Source organism: Scyliorhinus torazame, chromosome 14, assembly GCF_047496885.1.
Source record: "Scyliorhinus torazame isolate Kashiwa2021f chromosome 14, sScyTor2.1, whole genome shotgun sequence".
In the NCBI taxonomy this organism is placed as follows: domain Eukaryota; kingdom Metazoa; phylum Chordata; class Chondrichthyes; order Carcharhiniformes; family Scyliorhinidae; genus Scyliorhinus; species Scyliorhinus torazame.
The window spans coordinates 169046601-169065602 of NC_092720.1; the positions used below are offsets into that span (position 1 = coordinate 169046601).

General features: G+C 47.0%; 1 protein-coding gene across 6 annotated transcripts in view; it reads right to left on the reverse strand.

The window, feature by feature from the left end:
- Positions 1-206: 206 nt before the first annotated feature.
- The window catches only part of LOC140390205 (class I histocompatibility antigen, F10 alpha chain-like), a 70494-nt gene continuing 51698 nt past the window's right edge, over positions 207-19002 (reverse strand). For 3 of the 6 annotated variants that reach the window (XM_072475167.1, XM_072475163.1, XM_072475166.1), the window contains 3 exons: positions 13242-13361; positions 8066-8125; positions 207-7955 (listed from right to left, as the gene is read on the reverse strand). In XM_072475167.1, coding sequence (XP_072331268.1) covers positions 7627-7955; positions 8066-8125; positions 13242-13361 — 509 coding nt within the window. In that variant the 3' untranslated portion in view covers positions 207-7626. The remainder of the gene's footprint in view (positions 7956-8065; positions 8126-13241; positions 13362-19002) is intronic. The other 3 variants (XM_072475165.1, XM_072475164.1, XM_072475168.1) reach the window with 3 other exon arrangements.

A 19002-nucleotide genomic window follows, 5' to 3' on the forward strand; every position in this document is an offset into this window, starting at 1 on the left:
GAGGGAAAAAATCAATGCGTGGTCATTTTCCAGCTACACATTGTGGGCCGTTTTCTACTTTCCTTGTCCAAAATCAGTCTAATTCTGATTTCACGGTTGGCCAGAATGGTCTTGAGAAATCCCGGGTTTCGGAACCAAATGACAAAACGTAACTTTCTTTACCCGTCAGTCTGGCCTCAATAAAACTCGAGATGGATTTGTACATATAGCATTAGTTATTTTTATTCGACTTGTAAGTCTGACACGTTTCACAAAAACCCAGAACACAAGCAGTCTCCCAGGTCTCCAGAATCGAGTGCTGTTGGAAACAAAGAAATCTTTACAAATACATTCAAATGGCATCAAGTTTCACATACACGATTCCCATAGGTCATCCTATACCCCTCCTGACCTGGCCATACATCCTAATTGGCTCACTTCTCATTCCTCCCCCTGGCCTCTTGTTACCCAGCATCCTTTTCTCCTCATACACTAGACACCCCTCCCCCCTTCCTTGCCATGCTCTCTGAAATTCTTTGTCTGTGAACTAACATGAATTAGACCGGCCTACATCTACATTACTGTAACTAATATATTTAAAGTAACTATTTTATATCACATTCGTCAGTCCGGTATAAAAGTCTATCTATTTGATTGACTCTTGTGAACTTAAAGACAGTGAAGGATTGTTGCTTTTCCGGTGTAGTATTTTAGTTTAAGTGGGGCGAGTGGTGTGAACAATGGCTCTTTTAGAGGCTCAGAAGTTTTTGGGGTTGGAGAATGTCACACATAGTACCTTACGGGCAGAAACAAAAAGCAGACTGTTAGATTTGGCAAGAACATTGCAGTTAACATTACCTGACAAAATGCGAAAAGATTAGGTCATTATGGCGGTGGTTAAGCATTTAAAGTTCCCTGAGATAGAGTTTGACTCATTGGAAATGGCAAAAATTCAGTTGCAAATTAAACAAATGGAACATGAGAAAGAATTAGCGGCTGGCATACGAGAGTGAGAGAGAGGAAAAAGAAAGAGAAAGAGAGAGAGAGGGGAAAAAGAACAGGAGAGAGAAGAAAGGAGAAAAGAAAGAATAGCCCTAGCAGAACAAAAAGAAAAAGAAAGGGAGATAACAGATCAGGGAAAAAGATAAAGAGAGGGAGTTTGAACTTCAGAAAATGGCCATGAAACATGACAATCAGTTAAATTTGGCAGACGTAAAGGGAAACGTACAGTTGGATGATAGTGATGAGGATAGTGAGAAAGAGCGTCATAGTCGAAGGCTTGGTGGGAATCTATTTAAATATGTCCAAGCATTGCCAAGGTTTGACGAGAAGGAAGTGTAAGCCTTTTTCATTTCGTTTGAGAAGGTAGCTAAACAAATGAAATGGCCAGAGGACATGTGGGTGTTACTGATTCAAACAAGGCTGGTAGGTAGAGCTAGTGAAGTGTTTGCATCACTACCGGAGGGGGTGTCTGGAAAGTAAGAGGAGGTGAAGAAATCCATCTTAAGTGCATATGAGCTAGTGCCTGAAGCTTACAGACAAATGTTTAGAAATTTAAGAAAAGAATTTGGTCAAATATACATGGAGTTTGAAAGGCTCAAACAGAGTAATTTTGATAGGTGGATAAAGGCTTTGAAAATAGACCAAATGTATGAAGCTCTCAGAGAAATTATACTTTTGGAGAAGTTTAAAAATTCAATTCTTGATGTAGTGAGAACTCATGTGGAAGAACAGAGGGACAAAACTGAGATTAGCAGCGGAAATGGCAGAAGATTATGAATTAGTTCATAAATCAAAGATTGGTTTCCGACATCAGTTTCAGCCGGTGATGGATAGAAACTGGTGACATGAGAAATATTCAAGTGGTAAAGGTAAAGGTGATCTGATGGGAGACAATAAAGAGAGTGTACCTCAGATTAAAAAGAAGTCCAGGTGATATGTGGAATTCAGGGTGAGAGGAGTAGCGTTCCATTATATAAGGTAAGGTTGGAAAGTCCAGTGAAGAGTGGTGAAGTGGTAGTAGGAGTAATAGATACACTAGCTTGTCCAGGAATACAGTTTCTCTTGGGTAATGATATAGCTGGATCGCAGGTGGGAGTGATGCCTCCTGTGGTTGATAAGCCAGTGGAAAATCAGTCAACTGAAGCGTTGAAGGACGAATATCCTGGGAATTTTCTGGATTGTGTAGTAACAAGGTCGCAAAGTCACAGGTTAAGACAAGAGGAGAAATCAAAGAGTGAAGATGAAGCTGAAGTGCAATTATCAGAAATGATTTTTGATCAGATGGTTGGAAAAGAACAAGAACAGGTGGAGGATTAGGTGGATAGTTTTAGTTCAGTAAAATTGGCGGAGTTACAACAGAAAGATGTAGAAATAAAATGGATATATCAGAAAGCATACACAGAAGAGGAACCTTCGTGTATACCAGAGTGTTATTACCGTAAAAATTATGTCTTGATGAGAAAATGGAGACCTGTACATATGCAGGCGGATGAAAAGTGGGCAGAAGTTCATCAAGTAGTATTGCCGGTAGGGTATAGAAAGGAGGTGTTGCGAGTTGCACATGAGGTACCAGTGGGAGGTCATTTGGGAATAAGGAAAACTCAAGCTAAAATCCAGAAACATTTTTATTGGCCTGGACTACATAAAGATGTAGTTAAATGTTGTCAATCATGTCACACATGTCAAGTAATAGGGAAACCTCAAGCAGTGATAAAACCAGTGCCCTTAATACCCATTCCAGCATTTGAGGAACCTTTTACAAGAGTCCTAATCGATTGTGTAGGACCGCTTCCTAAAACAAAAAATGGGAATCAATATCTTTTGACTGTAATGGATGTGTCTACTAGGTTTCCAGAGGCCATGCCAGTACGTAATATTACAGCTAAAAGGATTGTGGAGAAGTTACTTAAATTTTTTACTAGATATGGACTACCCACAGAAATTCAATCGGATCAAGGAACGAATTTTACTTCAAAGTTATTCAAAGAAGTTATGGATAGCTTAGGAATAAAACAATTTAAATCAACTACGTACCATCCAGAATCGCAGGGAGCATTAGAAAGGTGGAATCAGACATTAAAGACAATGTTGAGGGCGTATTGTCAAGATTATCCAGGGGATTGGGATAAAGGAATCCCATTCGTATTGTTTCCAATTATTGATGCACCTAATGAGTCAACCAAATTTAGTCCTTTTGAAATAATTTTTGGTCATGAGGTAAGAGGACCACTTAAATTGATTAAGGAAAAATTGGTGGGTGAGAAATCGGAAATTACACTATTGGATTACGTGTCATATTTTAGGGAATGATTAAATAGAGCAGGTGAATTGGCTAGACAACATTTGAAAGTTGCACAAAATGTAATGAAACGGGTAGCGGACAATAATTCCAAAGTTCGTAGTTTTGCAGTGGGGATAAAGTTTTAGTGTTGTTACCAGCGGTAGGGGAGCCTTTAAAAGGAAGGTTTTGTGGACCGTATCACATTGAAAGGAAATTAAGTGAGGTGAATCATGTGGTTAAAAACACCAGATAGAAGGAAGACTCACCGAGTGTGTCATGTGAATATGCTTAAAAGGTACTTTGAAAGGGAAGGAGAGAAAAAGGAGGGTTTAATGATTCTAACTCAAAGTGACGAACCAAATCCAGTTGACTGTGAATTTGACATACCTCAAATTAAATTGGAAAATGAGGATGTTCTTAAAAAGTGGGATGATTTGTTAAGTTACCTTCCAGAGGAAAAACGAACTGACCTGAAAGAGTTATTGATATCACATGGGCAAGTTTGTAGAGATGAATTGGGAAGTACTAAAATGGCTATATCTGATGTAGATGTGGGAAATGCTGTTCCTATCAAACAACATCCATATAGACTTAATCCTTTAAAATTGGTACAGGTTAACAGAGAGATTGAGAGTATGCTGAAGAATGGCATAATTGAAGTGGGTTGCAGCCAGTGGAGCTCACCCATAGTGATGGTACCTAAACCAGACGGTACCCAACGGTTGTGTATGGACTATCGAAAGGTGAATGCTGTTACAAGAACGGACTCTTATCCTATCCCACATTTGGAGGAGTGCATTAAGAAAGTGGGCCAATCTGCTTTTATTTCCAACTTCCAGACATGGAAGAACATTTAAAACATCGTATGGAGTTCTTCGATCGACTTCAGGAGGCGGGTTTGGTGATGAACCTAGCTGAAAGTGAATTAGGAGAAGCCCAAATCACTTTCCTTGCGGGGTTTCCGATACCCTCCAGACGAAGGGAAATATGCGATTTCTTAGCATGAATGGCTTACATCAAACAGTTGTGCAAGAGATTTGTGGCGTGATTACTCCACTGATGGAATTGCTGAAGAAACGTAAAAAAATTCAATGGACAGCGGACTTTGAATAGGCATTTGACTGCCTGAAAGCTATGATCATCAATGCACCTGTATTGGAGAATTGCAAGGGACTCTGTGGTCAGATTGAACTAAATTATCTGATTCTGAAGAGAAATGCCAAGGAGTAGAGGAATGGATGGATCGTGGAGAGACTTTGTTCAAAGAGACTGTCAATCGAGAAGGATTTTGGTTGGAGGAAGAAGAACAAAGAACAATGGACTATATTATTAGACCTGTTTCCATGTGTTGTTTTTTAAAAAAAACAAAAAGTATATTTACTGTGTACATTTCTTAATGGATGGCGCAAATGTGAAAAATGAAACCATCTTGAAGTTGCTGTTTTTTTTTTCTTGGGGGGAGGTGTCATGCGAGAGTGCCTTTAAGAACTGGATGTTTAAGCAATGTACCTTTAAGGAAACAGTGATGTCATTGAGTGGGTGGAGCTCAGCCCAGTTCAGCCATTTTGCAGTTTGATTTTGCAGTGGGATTTTGCAATTTAAAAAGTACCTGGCTAGTTTTGCTGAGGGCAGTTTAAAAGTGCTGGCTGTTTTGCTGTCAGCAGTTTAAAACTAGAAAGCCAGTTTGAGACAGCAGCTTGAGAAGTTTTGGTTTGCTGTGAGTGCTTGAAAGGAGAAAGCCAGGTTTGAGAAAGCAGCTTGGGTGTGGCTGTGAGTGTCCAATGTTTATTTAAGATGTTAAGTTGAGTTCATGGAATAAACAGTGTTTTGTGTTTAAAAACCCATGTGTCCATAATTCTAATCCCACACCTAGGGAAAAAGTCGTGTGCGAGGAAAAGCAACAAATCCATTAAAGGGAGAGGTTGGTTGAACTCCATGATACATTTTGGGGTTCTGAAAATGCCTCGCCCATAACAAGTGTGTCTTGTAAAATCCCTCTAGTGGTAGTGCCACAGCTAGGTGTTGTGATTAACTCTTTAGTTACATGTCTGTCGACATATCATTTCACTCCCCATCCCTAGCCCCGTAACCCCACCTACCTAAGGGCAATTTATCATGGCCAATCCACCTAACCTTGCACACCTTTGGACTGTGGGAGGAAACCGGAGCATCCAGGAGAAACCCATGCAGACTCGTGGAGAACGTACAAACCCCACAAAGGTAGTCACTCACGGCTGGAATTAAACCCGGGTCCCTGGCACTGTGAGGCAGCAGTGCTAACCACCGTGCTGCCATACCATCCTTTCGAGCAGGAGTTCCCAAACAGGGGTCTTCCGTGAAGGCTTTCCAGGTGACCCCTGAAACTGGTAGCCGCCAAGTGACCGGCAAACGCCGGTACGATCGTGCAAAGTTTTAAAAGAATTATTGAAGCAAATAGGACAATCAGAGTAAAGCCTTTTGTAGAACTGGATCGTCCAAGAAGCCTTTCTCTGATTGGCCCATTTGATTTCTTCGATCTTGCTATTGTTTGGCAGAAAAGCCCGCAATCAACAATGAAAGTTGCGTGGGAGAGAGGTGGTGCTATCGGTCCTCAGAGTGGGCAGGCCAGCCTTGCAGCGAGTGAGCTGGCCTCGGAACAGGCAGTCCTTGGAGAAGGCTGGCCTCAGAGTGGATGGGCCAGCTTTGCAGCGAGCAGTCTGGTCTCGCAGCCGGTCCTTGGAACAAACAAATGGACAGTCCTTGGAGCAGATGGGCTGGCCTTGGAGTGAGTGTTTGAGAGGTGAGTTTGAGAGGGGTGAGTATATGAGTGAGTGTGTGAGGGAGAGAGATGTGTGTGTGGCCAATATGAGAATCGACTTTCCAGTTCACTCCTCCCATTAAAAGAGACAAAAGGTAAAACTTAAGTATTTTTTTAACAAAAAAACTTTTAAAAATGATTACCAGGTTAGCCACTCCTAAAGTGGGTACTCCTTCCAGAGGTTATTGTTAAGGGGCCATGGGAGGGTGGTTTGATCAGGGGTTATTGAGAGGGGGCCATGTAGCTGGCAAATGTATTTGTGACTGAGTGCATCTTCCGAATTCCTAATATATTTATTGATATAACTAGAAAAGACTTGTTTACATTTGATTTCTGTGTTTGCACTTATTTCACGTCTAAAAAAGGGATGTCAACATTATGGGAATGTTTAGGATTCCCAGATGCTTTTGGGAGATCACTAGGTCTTCTGCGGCTCAAAAAGCTTGGGAAATACTGCATGAGAGCTTCCCTCGCCTGACTGATAACCACCTTCAAAATATCCAATGCAACAGAGCACAGCAGGGGAACTTGTTCATCATTTGTGGCTGCACAGTGTTGTACAACCTGTTCAGAAACTCAGTCTTTTTTTAAATGACACATTGAATTGTAAAATGGTAATATTCATCAAAACTGTTTCCTTCCTTCAAATGTAACATCAGACTCAATTTATCACCTTTGATGCTGTGCCTCATTACTGTGTAATTGCCAGTCCTAGTTTTTTGCCAATGATTTTTCCTGAAGTGACATAAAAGCAAAATATTGTGGATGCTGGAAAATTGTAATCACAACAGGAAATGTTGGAAAAACTCAACAAGTCTAGCAGCACCTGTGGAGAGAGAAAACAAGGTGAACTATATGACTTCTTCAGAACTGTAGAGAGGGAGAAATGTGATGGGTTTTATGCTGCTGCAAAAAGGGGGTGGAGCAGGTGGAGCAAAATAGAGAATCTGGGATAGGTTGGAGCCCCAGAGAGATGAAATGACAAAGAAGTCATGGACACAACGCAAAGGGATTGGAAATGACAGTGTCATAGACTACAGCAGATGTTAATAGCAGCATTTAGTCACATAACATGGTTCTGGAAGGGAGGGGAAGATGTAAGGACAGAAGTGCAGAAAATAGGTTGGATACAGTTGCGTGCCCTGGTAATCACAGTCGGCTGGGAGGGTAAACCTCAGCTCAGGAAAAAGGCTTTTCAGGAGCACTATTGTAGAAGGTAGCATAATCGTAACAGATGTGAAGGTGGTGGAGAAATTGGGAGAGTAGGATGGAGTCCTTATAGGAAGCAGGGTGTGAGGAGTTGTAGTTGAAGTAGCTGTGTGAGTCAGTGGGCTTGGAATGAATATTGGTAGATGAATTACATGACATTTGACAAATAACATATTTGCCAATTCTATATGAATTGACTGATGGTTTCTCTTTTAATATGTTTTCGTGACTTATGAAAACAGCTTGTCATCCTCTATTTTAATTCCCATGTGCTTTGCAACTATTGCCAGTTCTTCCAGTCTCCTGGGCTTTCATTAGTTTTTTCTAACAGTGGGTTATTTCCATTTTACAATGTGGATCACAGTGTCTCAGCAAACTCTGTTGTCTCCCCTTCCTCACAGTTAATTAAGTGTTCTGCTGTGTCATTTTCCACATCACATTTTACTGCATTTACATCAGAAACATTGTTTGCAGGATTTGAAGTGTCTGTTTGGACTGAACTCTTGTCCTGTTCAGCTCTGGTTTTGTTACCTTCCACTGGGTCATGTGCTCCAGGTTGTGACCCTGTCTGAAAAGGCCCCGGTTTGAGCTGAGGATAGGAGTCACTCAGCTCCTGTTCCACATTATCATTCCTGGTTTCCGGGTGATGGCGAGGGAGGCCGGCCTCCAGAAATGGTTGTGGTAAAACTAATGAAAATATTAAACACAGTCAACTTCACAATATTTGGGAAAAATCTAAATGTGGACATTAATAGGCTAATAATTTAAACAGGATTTTATAAAACTTGGATTCTCACCGATTTGATGTTCTTTACCAAAATTCCTATGGAATGGTTGATGTGGGTTTCCTGTTTCATCTGTTACCATGGAAAAGAGTAAAACGTTTTAACTGCAAACATTTTTTAACTACATGTTACCCACTGAGATGTGATAGTTCTGGAGAACCTTCTCCTGGACTATACTTTTTACCCTGCTTGTGGTACATTCTGGGAAAAAAATCGTAAACATAAGAGCATCAGAAATAGGAACGTGGAGTTGACAATATGACCTGTCAAGCTTGCTCCACCAATCAATATAATCATGGGCTTAAACTCCACTTACCAACCTTCTCTCCTTATCCCTTTGATTTCCTAATGGACCACAAATCTATCTATTCCACCCTTAAATGTATTAAATGATGAAACGTCCATAACCTTTCTGGGGTAGAGCATTCCAATGAACATCCCCTTATCCTGAGAATATGTCTCCCCCACCATGCCAATGTTCTAGATTCCCCAGCCAGGGGAAACAATTTCTCAATGCCTACACCCTTCAGAATCCTGAATGCTTCAATGAATTTGTCTCTTATACTTGAAAACTCCAGAAAATATAGACTCAGTCTCTGTCAGGGCAGCACCCTCATCCTACGGACCAATCTATTCAACCTTTGCTGTACTGTTCCGGTGCAAGTAAGACCCTAAGAAATAAGAGCAGGAATAGACTATTGGCCCCCTTGAGCATACTCTGCCATTCAATAGTTGATCTAATGTGACTTTAACTCCACTTTTCTGCCTGGTTCCCACCCATAACTCTTGACTCCCCTGAAGATCAAAAATCTGTCTCACTAAGCATTGAAGATGTTCAATAACCCAGACTTCACTGCTCTGCGCAGAAGAGAATCCCAAAGATTAATGACCATTTGAGAGAAGACATTCTTCCCCATCGCAAACCTTAAATGGGGGGCCCCTTATTTTCAAACTGTGCTCCCTATTTCTAGACTTTCCCACAATGGGAAACATCCTCTCAGCATTTTCCTTGTCAAGTTCCCTCAGAACCTTAAATATTTCAATAAGATCACTTCTCATTCTTTGAAACTCCAATGAGTGTAGACCCAACCTGCTCAACCTGTCCTTGTAAAACAAGCCCCCTTCAACCAAGGAATCAGCCTGGTGAACCTTCTCTGAACTGCTTCCAATGTTTCATGAAGAAGACCCAAACTCTACTCAGTACTCTAGATATGGTCTCACCAATGTCTTACTTGGTTGCAGAAAGACTTTGCAACTTTTGCACTCTATCTGTCTGTAACGTGTCTAATCAGAAGATGAGGTGCTGTTTCTGGAGGTACTGAGGAACAGCACCTCATCCTAATTGCAGATGGAATACAATGTGGAAAAGTGTGAGGTTACGCACTTTGGAAGACTTTTTTCTAATTGGGGAAATGCTTAGAAAATCAGAAGCTAAAGTGACTTGGGCGTCCTAGTTCAAGATTCTCTTAAGGTTAACGTGCAGGTTCAGTCGGCAGTTAGGAAGGAAAATGCAATGTTAGCATTCGTGTCGAGAGGGCTAGAATACAAGACCAGGGATGTACTTCTGAGGCTGTATAAGGCTCCAGTCAGACCCCATTTGGAGTATTGCAAGCAGTTTTGGACCCTGTATCAAAGGAAGGATGTGCTGGCCTTGGAAAGGGTCCAGAGGAGGTTCACAAGAATGATCCCTGGAATGAAGAGCTTGTCGTATGAGGATCAGTTGAGGACTCTGGGTCTGTACTCGTTGGAGTTTAGAAGAATGAGGGGATCCTATTGAAACTTACAGGATACTGCGAGGCCTGGAAAGAGTGGACATAGAGAGGATGTTTCACCAGTGGGAAAAACTAGAACCAGAGGGCACAGAGTTATACGATCCTTTAAAACTGAGATGAGGAGGAATTTCTTCAGCCAGAGGGTGTAGAATCTGTGGAACTCATTTCGGCAGAAGGCTGTGGAGGCCAAATCACTGAGTGTCTTTAAGACAGAGATAGATAGGTTCTTGATTAATAAGGAGATCAGGGGTTATGGGCAGAAGGCAGGAGAATGGGGATGAGAAACATATCAGCCATGATTGAATGGCGGAGCAGACTCGATGGGTTGAATGCCTTAATTCTGCTTCTATGTCTTATGTTCAGAGGGCATTCAATTTAAGAGTCAACCATGTTGCTGTGGATCTGGAGTCACATGTAGGCCAGACCAGATAAGGATGGCAGATTTCTTTCCCTAAAGGACATCAGTGAACCAGATGGGTTTTGACAACAATCGACAATGGTTTCATGGTTAGACTTATAATTCCAGATTTTTTTTACTGAATTCAAATGTCATCATCTGCCATGTTGGTATTTGAACCCAGGTCACCAGAGTGTTACCCTGCGTCTCCAGCTTACTAGTCCTCTGATATTACCAGTACGCCACCATCTCACCCAATGGCCATTAACTTAACCTATCTCTATCCCTTTGCAGACTCTTTGTATCCTGCTCACAATTTGCTTTGCTAGCTTTCTCTGTAACTTAAAAAAAGTGTTAGCATAGAGAGTAAATGCATTAATTATAATCTTCCAAAATTCCTTGGCAGGGATTTCAAATGTTGATACCAGCGTAAACACCGGAGTGGTGTACGCCGGTGTTAATGGGCCAGCTGGCCCAACAATTCATCGGCCACAGGGGGCTAGCACGGTGCCAGTGCTGCGCGCTGCTCCGACGCCGAAAGGCGGCACTGCACAGCCTGCGCATGTGCGTGGTTGCTGCCTCCGCGCCGGCGTGGAGCAACATGGTTTAGCTCACTGGGCTAAATCGCTGGCTTTTAAAGCAGACCAAGGCAGGCCAGTAGCACGGTTCAATTCCCGTACCAGCCTCCCCGAACAGGTGCCGGAATGTGGCGACCAGGGGCTTTTCACAGTAACTCCATTTGAAGCTTACTTGTGACAATAAGCGATTTTCATTTCATTCACATGTTGGGGACCTTACAGCTGGCCACACGGCAGGAGGTAGGCCCCCTCCAGATCGTGGCCACCTGCCAATCGGAAGCCCCCGATCGCGGGCCTAGACCCCGCGGAGGCCCCCGCTGGAGTCATATCCCCCCACCAGGGCATCCACCGCAGCCGCGGATCTGAGCTCCCGCCGGATGGTACCAGGCTGGAACCACGCCGGCGGGACTTGCCGGAACTTGGCGGGAGTTTGGCCTGTCGCCTGCGGAGAATCGGCCGCCGCGGGGGCCTATTTCATCGATCCCCGGTCGGCGGGCGCGATTGCCGCCGATTCTCCGGTCGCTGGACAATCGCGTGCCGGCGTCAGAGCGGCGTGGCAGGAAGTTCCTGCACCCCCGGTGATTCTCCGACCCAGCGCCCCTTATTTTCTGGAACAATCCCAGGAGATTGGAAAATAGCTCATGTAACATATTTATTCAAGAAAGGAGGGAGGTAGAAAGCAGGAGATGAGAAGCCAAACATCTGTCATAGGGAAAGTGCTGGAATGCATTATTAAGGAGGTTACAGCAGGATAAAACATCACTACGGGAGAGGCAGTGGCCACTGAAGTAGTAATCCAGAGGCCCAGGTTAATGGCCTGGGGTTCCAGGTTTGAATCCCACCACAGCAGATGGTGAAATTTGAATAAAAATCTGGAATTAGAAGTCTAATGATGACCACAGAAGCATTGTCATAAAAAACCCATCTGGTTCACTAATGTCCTTTAAGGAAAGAAATATGTCGCCCTTACCTGGTCTGGCCTACATGTGACTCCAGACTCACAACAATGTGGTTGACTCTCAAATGCCCCCTCAAGGGTAATTAGAGATAGACAGTAAATGCTGGCCCAGCCAGCGATGCCCACATCCCATGAATGAACTTTTAAAAAATCAGGCAATGCCAACATTGCTTTATGAAAGGGACATAGTGTTTAATCTATTAGAGTGGATAAAGGTAAAGTAGTAGATGTGGTATACTTTGATTTCCCAAAGGTATCTGATAAAGTGTCACAAACATATTAGCATGAATAAAAGGCTGGTTACCCAATAGGAAAGAGAGTGGAGACAAATGTTTGTTTTTTGGAATGGTAAGCCTTAACTATTTGAGTGCCACAGGAATCAGTTCTGGATCCTCAACTTATTACCATCCATAACCTGATATATTTATCACCTTATTCTGTCCCGCTTGCAACCTGCTGTTATTGATGGTCAACATGCCCTCTAAATCAATTTTTCATTTCTAATTCAATAAAAAAAGAAATTAGCAAATAATGACAGTGTGGATGAAAAAAGAGACAAGGGACAGATTGAATCCAAAGAGGAAGACGTGCATTCAGTTTGTGGACATTAAAGGAAAAAGTGACAATAGGGAATACAAAGAAAGCAATAACACACAATGTTGAAAGATTTGGATAAAGTATGGTAGGAGGTGAGAAGTACCGATACTGAAATAAAGCTGCATTCCCCTCTCCTCTCTCAGTGTCCTGTACTCCCAGTATTGGAGATTCCCCACACTCACTCTGTCCCTCAGTTCTACATTCCCCTCTCTCTCACTCTCCCCTCTCAGTGTCCTGTACTCCCAGTACTGGAGATTCCCCACACTCACTCTGTCCCCTCAGTTCTACATTCCCCTCTCTCTCACTCTCCCCTCTCAGTGTCCTGTACTCCCAGTACTGGAGATTCCCCACACTCACTCTGTCCCCTCAGTTCTACATTCCCCTCTCACTCACTCTCCTTTCTCAGTGTCCTGTACTCCCAGTACTGGAGATTCCCCACACTCATTCTGTCCCCTCAGTTCTACATTCCCCTCTCTATCACTCTCCCCTCTCAGTGTCCTGTACTCCCAGTACTGGAGATTCCCCACACTCACTCTGTCCCCTCAGTTCTACATTCCCCTCTCTATCACTCTCCCCTCTCAGTGCCCTGTACTCCCAGTACTGGAGATTCCCCACACTCACTCTGTCCCCTCAATTCTACATTCCCCTCTCGCTCAATCTCCCCTCTCATAGATCATAGAATTTACAGCGCAGAAGGAGGCCATTCAGCCCATCGAGTCTGCACCAGCCCTTACAAAGAGCACCCTACTGAAGCCCACATATCTACCCCATCGCCGTAACCCCAACTTAACAATTTTGGGACACTAAGGGCAATTTAGCATGGCCAATCCACCTAACCCGCACATCTTTGGACTCAGTCCTGTACTCCCAGTACTTGGATTCTTACCACTCCGTTTGTTTTTCCAGATGATTATTCCGATTATCCCAAATATAACAGCAAGTGCATTGAGCATTAATCCTGTTATAAATCCAGGATGTAAATGTCCCGATCTGTTTCCCGGGATTTCTGAAACACATTAGAATAATGTCAGGATTGTCTCTCTGTTCCCGGATTCATTCCAAGTTCTGATTTTTTTTTTTTAATGAATTTTTTCCAATTAAGGGGCAATTTAGCGTGGCCAATCCACCTACCTTGCACATCTTCGCATTGTGGGAACGAAACACACGCAAACACGGGGAGAATGTGAAAACTCCACACGGTCAGTGTCCCAGAGTCGGGATCGAACCTGGGACCTCGGTGCCGTGAGGCAACAGTGCTAACCACTGTGTCACCATGCCGCCCTCCAGTTCTGATTTATTCTGTTTGTGTCATTGTCATTGTTCCCAGGGGTTAGTGGAATTGATGATTCTCACATGTCAGCTGCTGGCAAACTTTACACATGAGCAGCATGTTAAAAAATACTACAGGATCTTGGATTAGCAGCCTGACAACACAGGCTACTAATACAACACAAAAAACAATTTCGACGTGGATGTGAGGGGCATAATTTGGAAATTTTCAGACGACACAAAGGTTGGCCAAGTGGTAGACAGTGTAGAGGATAGCTATAATTTACAAAATGATATAGATGGGTTGGTGGAGTGGACGATAAAATAGGTGAAATTTAACAGAGAAGTGTGAGGTCATGCAAGTTATAGGGAGTACACAATGGAAATATACTATGAGGGGTAGATGAAGTGAGAGATCTTGGCATGCAAGTACACAGATCCCTAAACGCAGCAGTTCAAGGAGACAAGGTTGTAAAGAAAGCATATGGAATGCTCTCCTCCACTGGCAGAGGTATAGATTAAAAAAGTAAGGATATAATGTTGGAATTTAATAAAACACTGGTGAGGCTATAACTGGAGTGGTGTGTGCAGTTCTGGTCACCACATTACAGGAAGGATGTAATTGCTCTGGAGAGAGTGCAGAAGAGGTTTACAAGAAAGCTGCCAGGGCTAGAAAAGTGTAGTTATGCGGAGAGATTGGATAGGTTGGGGTTATTTTCCTTGGAACACTTAATTGAGGTGTAAAAAATTATGAGGGGAAGAGATAGAGTGGAGAGGATGAAATAGTTTCCCTTGGTGGAGAATTCTAGAACCAGGGGATATAGATTCAAGAGAAGTGGCAGAAGGTGTAGAGGGGACATGAGGAAGAACTTTTTTACGCAGAGGGTGGTGGGAGTCTGGAATTCCTTGCCCGAGTTGGTGCTGGAGGCAGAGACCCTAAACTCTTTTAAAATGTCTTACAACACCAGGTTAAAGTCCAACAGGTTTGTTTCGATGTCACTAGCTTTCGGAGCGCTGCTCCTTCCTCAGGTGAATGCATTCACCTGAGGCATTCACCTGAGGAAGGAGCAGCGCTCCGAAAGCTAGTGACATCGAAACAAACCTGTTGGACTTTAACCTGGTGTTGTAAGACTTCGTACTGTGCTCACCCCAGTCCAACGCCGGCATCTCCACATCTTTTAAAATGTACCTGCAGGAGATGAGATTAGAAAGGGCACCGTGGGCAACGTCGTCCGGACTGGCATGCAGTGCCGGAGAAACTCCTCAGGGCGGCCAGGGTGAGTAGGCAGCGTGGTGCCCCTGGCACTAACCCCACTCCTCCCACACCCGCAACCCGCCCCCCCCCAACCCCGCGGAGTACAGCCAAAACCCCCACATGCCAGCACACATGCCGGCCACAATGGCCGGGTGCCCTGGCCACTGATGCCATCATCTACCCAATCCCTGGCTGCATGCGTCCGAACATTTAACAGTGTCGTTGCTTGTGTTTCCTCTTCCCCCCCCACCACCCGCCCCCCCCCCCCCCCCCCCCAAGGAGAAGGCCGCGCACACCGCCGGGAGCGGGAGAAGACTGAAGGGAGACCACCAAACCTGCGGCCCCTCAATATGCCCGAGCAGAGAGCACTGAACGTGGTCGGAGGCCTGGAGGAACGGATGGTCACCGATGCGGTCGGCGGCAGACGAGCAAGTGAGACCTGCTGATTGTGGATCCCCATGACACGTGACTGGACACCCCTCCCCCTCACTCCTCACCCACCTCACCCTCCTCAGCCCACACCCCCGTCACCCCCTTCACCTGTAACTCCCTCAACCCCGCACCCCCCCCGCCACCTCCCCGGCCCGCTCTCTAACCATACGTGTCTTGTGTCTTACAGGACATGCCGGAGATGGCGCTGGTCCATCCTGAGCCCCCCCCATCCCCAGCCAGTGCCCCTCAAATGCCCAAGCACTGATGGGGAGCGCAGCCCGTACACCAGCCCTCTGCTCAAGACTCAGGACACCCCGGAGCTCGGGTCGGAGGAGGACACCGACTTTCCGCCACTGTTGTCTCCCAACACCCTCCAGCATCCCAGAGACTAACACCTCGGTTGGGCACATTAGGGAAGATGCTGCTGGGACACTATCTGGTGCGCACCACACATTGCATCCGGTACAGCAGGTGGAGGTAGGAGCAGCCAAGGAGCCGGACGGTCGGAGGGCAGACCAGCCCCAGGAACCAGTTGTCGCCCAGATGGGTCCCGGGCTCCCGAAACATCCAGTCCCAGCTACAGTGCAGGTGCAGGCAGAGACCCAGGGACGACAAGAGGGGATGACGGCGGGCATCCAGCACCTGCAGGTGCAGGTGGAGGAGTCTATCCGCGTGCAGGATCAGGTAATGGTACCGGTCATGCGTGCCACCCAGCCAACACCGCACGGGTGGCGACGGCGGTGGAGGCAATGGGGGCGACGGTGTCGGACATGGGTCAGAGTGTCCAGGGACTGGGGAATTCTGTGCAAGCGGGGACGGTGCCCAGGACAGGACTGCCCTCTCACAGGCCTCAGTTCACGGCTGAGAACATCGGCAGCATTGCCCAGGCGCTGGCCAGTGTTGCGCAGACACAGAGGAAAGTGGTCCAGTCCCAGAGGTAGGTGTCTGAGTCCCAGATGGAGGTGTCCCAGTCCCAGAGGGAGGTGTCCCAGTCCCAGAGGGAGGTGTCCCAATCCCAGACGGAGGTGGCCCAGACCCAGAGGGAGGTGGCCCAGACCCAGAGGGAGGTGACCCAGTCACTGGCTGATGTGGCAGACCGTCAGGGTGGCACAGTTGCAGCGTGATGTGGCGCAGTCCTAGACGGAGATGGTCCTCTCCCTGTGCTCCATGGCCGCGAACGTGCAGACCCTGGTTGAGACCAGAGTGACCAGAGTGATCTATCAGCGCCAGGTGGCGGGCCTCAGGGGATGGCTCTGCTCACATCCCCGTCCCATGGAGTAGCCCGGGGGCAATCGGGCACCCAGAGAGAGGAGGTGGTGATGGGGCCTGTGCCAGTGACTCCCTCAGGGGAGGTGCCGGAACACCGCTGCATCTCAGACTCCCCCCGTCCTGTCCCCGGTACATCTGGTGGGAAGCAGGCAGAACAGGGCGGCATCATGCCTCCCGGGACACCGGAGCAGCAGCCAGGCCCATTCAGGCCGGGCCGCCCCAGGAGACGTGCGCCAACGGGGATCCATGTCACAGGGCAGGAGTCACAGCAGGTTGCCTCCACTCCTGCTGTACTATCTGGGGAACCACCTAGGCATAGTGTAAGGGCCTGTAAGGCCAGAAAGTTAGACACCAGTTAAGTTGGCACGTGTGCAAGGCACAGTTGAGTTCTGAGGCTAGGGTACAGACTGTATATATTTCTCCACAACAAACACCGATTAACACCGTTGAAACCTTCCTTGGTGCTCTGTCTGATGGGTGTGGGCCGGTCAGTGCTGGTCGGGGGAAGTGGGACCAGTGCAGGCCCCGTAGGTGGACCATCCTCACCTCCTCCCTCCCCCCCACTCTCTGCACTCTCTGCCGTCCCCAACTCCCCCACTGCATGGATCCGACGCAACCGTGTGATGGATTGGCCAGCTCGCATGCAATGATCATCCAGGTGCAAGGTGCTACTATGGGCATGAATCAGACATTGTCATACGATGTGGAGCACCAGAGCTCATCGCAGAGCAGGTTGTCATCATCCTCCATCCTATGGACCAGACCCACTGTTACCGCAAACCCAGGGCCCCCAGCTCGTCGCGCCACAGGTATGTCATGGAGGGTGTGTGCATGCGGGCGGTTTGCTGGTGTAGGAGGTGAGGGGGTGTGGGTCTGGGAGTGGTGATCGTGCCCCTAGCCAGCAACCACCCCCTCCCTCCTAGCTGGTGAACTGTGTCGCGATGAGGGCGTCCTGTGCATGCCTGCATTGTGCGGCCTTCTGTGCCTGCCCAGGCCCCATGTCCTACTCATCCTCCCCCTCCCTCGCATCCTCCTCATTGTGGTAAACCACGGTATTGCATTGTATGGCATTGTGTTGTATTGTGTATGCCTGGGCTTGTCCAGGCTGGCTCCTCCCCATGGGCTTATGTATAAAGGTAGCAAGTCTCCGCCTTAGACCCAGTTCGGGTCCAGAGGCAGGAGGCTTGCTGTTTAGTGTATTAAAGCCTCAGTTACGTTCATCACTCGTCGTGTGTTATTGATTGTGTATCAATTTAATACACTAACCTTCTATCGATGAACTCATCACTCAAGCCTGATCGCTTGGAGCTGCACCCACAGGCAGCCGACGCCACAGAAACGTTTGAACACTGGCTAAGCTGCTTCGAGGTGTACCTCGCATCCTTCACCGAAGACTTCACAGACCTCCAGAAGAAGCAGATCCTCCACGCACGGGTGAGCCCAGGAGTCTTTCTCCTCATCAGGGACGCCCACTCGTACGTGGAGGCAATAACGCTGTTAAAAGGACAATACGTGAAATCCATTAACGAGGTGTATGCTAGGCACCTCCTCGCCACGAGATGGCAACGCCCTGGGGTATCACTTGAAGAATTCCTGCGTGCCTTGCGCATACTCTGCCGGAATTGTGACTGCCGGGCGATATCGGCTACCCAGCACGCGGAGCTGCTGATCAGGGACGTTTATGTCGCGGGCATGAACTCTAACTATATCCGCTAGCGATTCCTAGAAGGGGGGACACTCGGCCACCCAGATACAGTACAACTCTCCAACTCGCTGGAGCTGGCCTCCCAGAACATGGGAGCCTACACCTCCGACCGCGCGGCACCCTCGTGGGCCTCGTGGGTGCAGCCATCAACCGACCCGGGTGCGACGCAAGACTGTGCCGCACAGCGGCCCACCAACGCCGGAGGCCCTAGGTGCTACTTCTGCGGCCAGAGTAATTACCCCAGACAACGCTGCCCTGCACGGAACACAACTTGTCACAGCTGGGAAGAAGGGCCACTTTGCAAAAGCCTGCCAGGCCCGATCTCCCTCTAAATCTTCTAGGCCCAGCAACATTGCCTGCTGCCTGTCGGGGACGCCCCCAGCTGCCGCACCACCCGCCATGTGCAACCAATGGGCGCCGCCGCCATCTTAAATTTTGGCCACCATGTGCGACCCATGGGGGCCGCCATCTTGGACACCATTGCTGCTGCCGGCCGCCATCGCTGATGCCACCCACCACGTGCGACTCACGGGGGCTGCCATCTTGGGACCACTCCGCAGCCTCCCGGGAGCCCAGCTAGCCCGACCATACGTGCGACCATTGTGGAGTAGAGTACACTAACTTTAAGCTCTACGTCCACCCCCATCTCTGCGCTGCCCTATTACTGGGGCTTGACTTCCAGTGCCATCTCCAGAGCCTTAACTTAAAGTTCGGTGG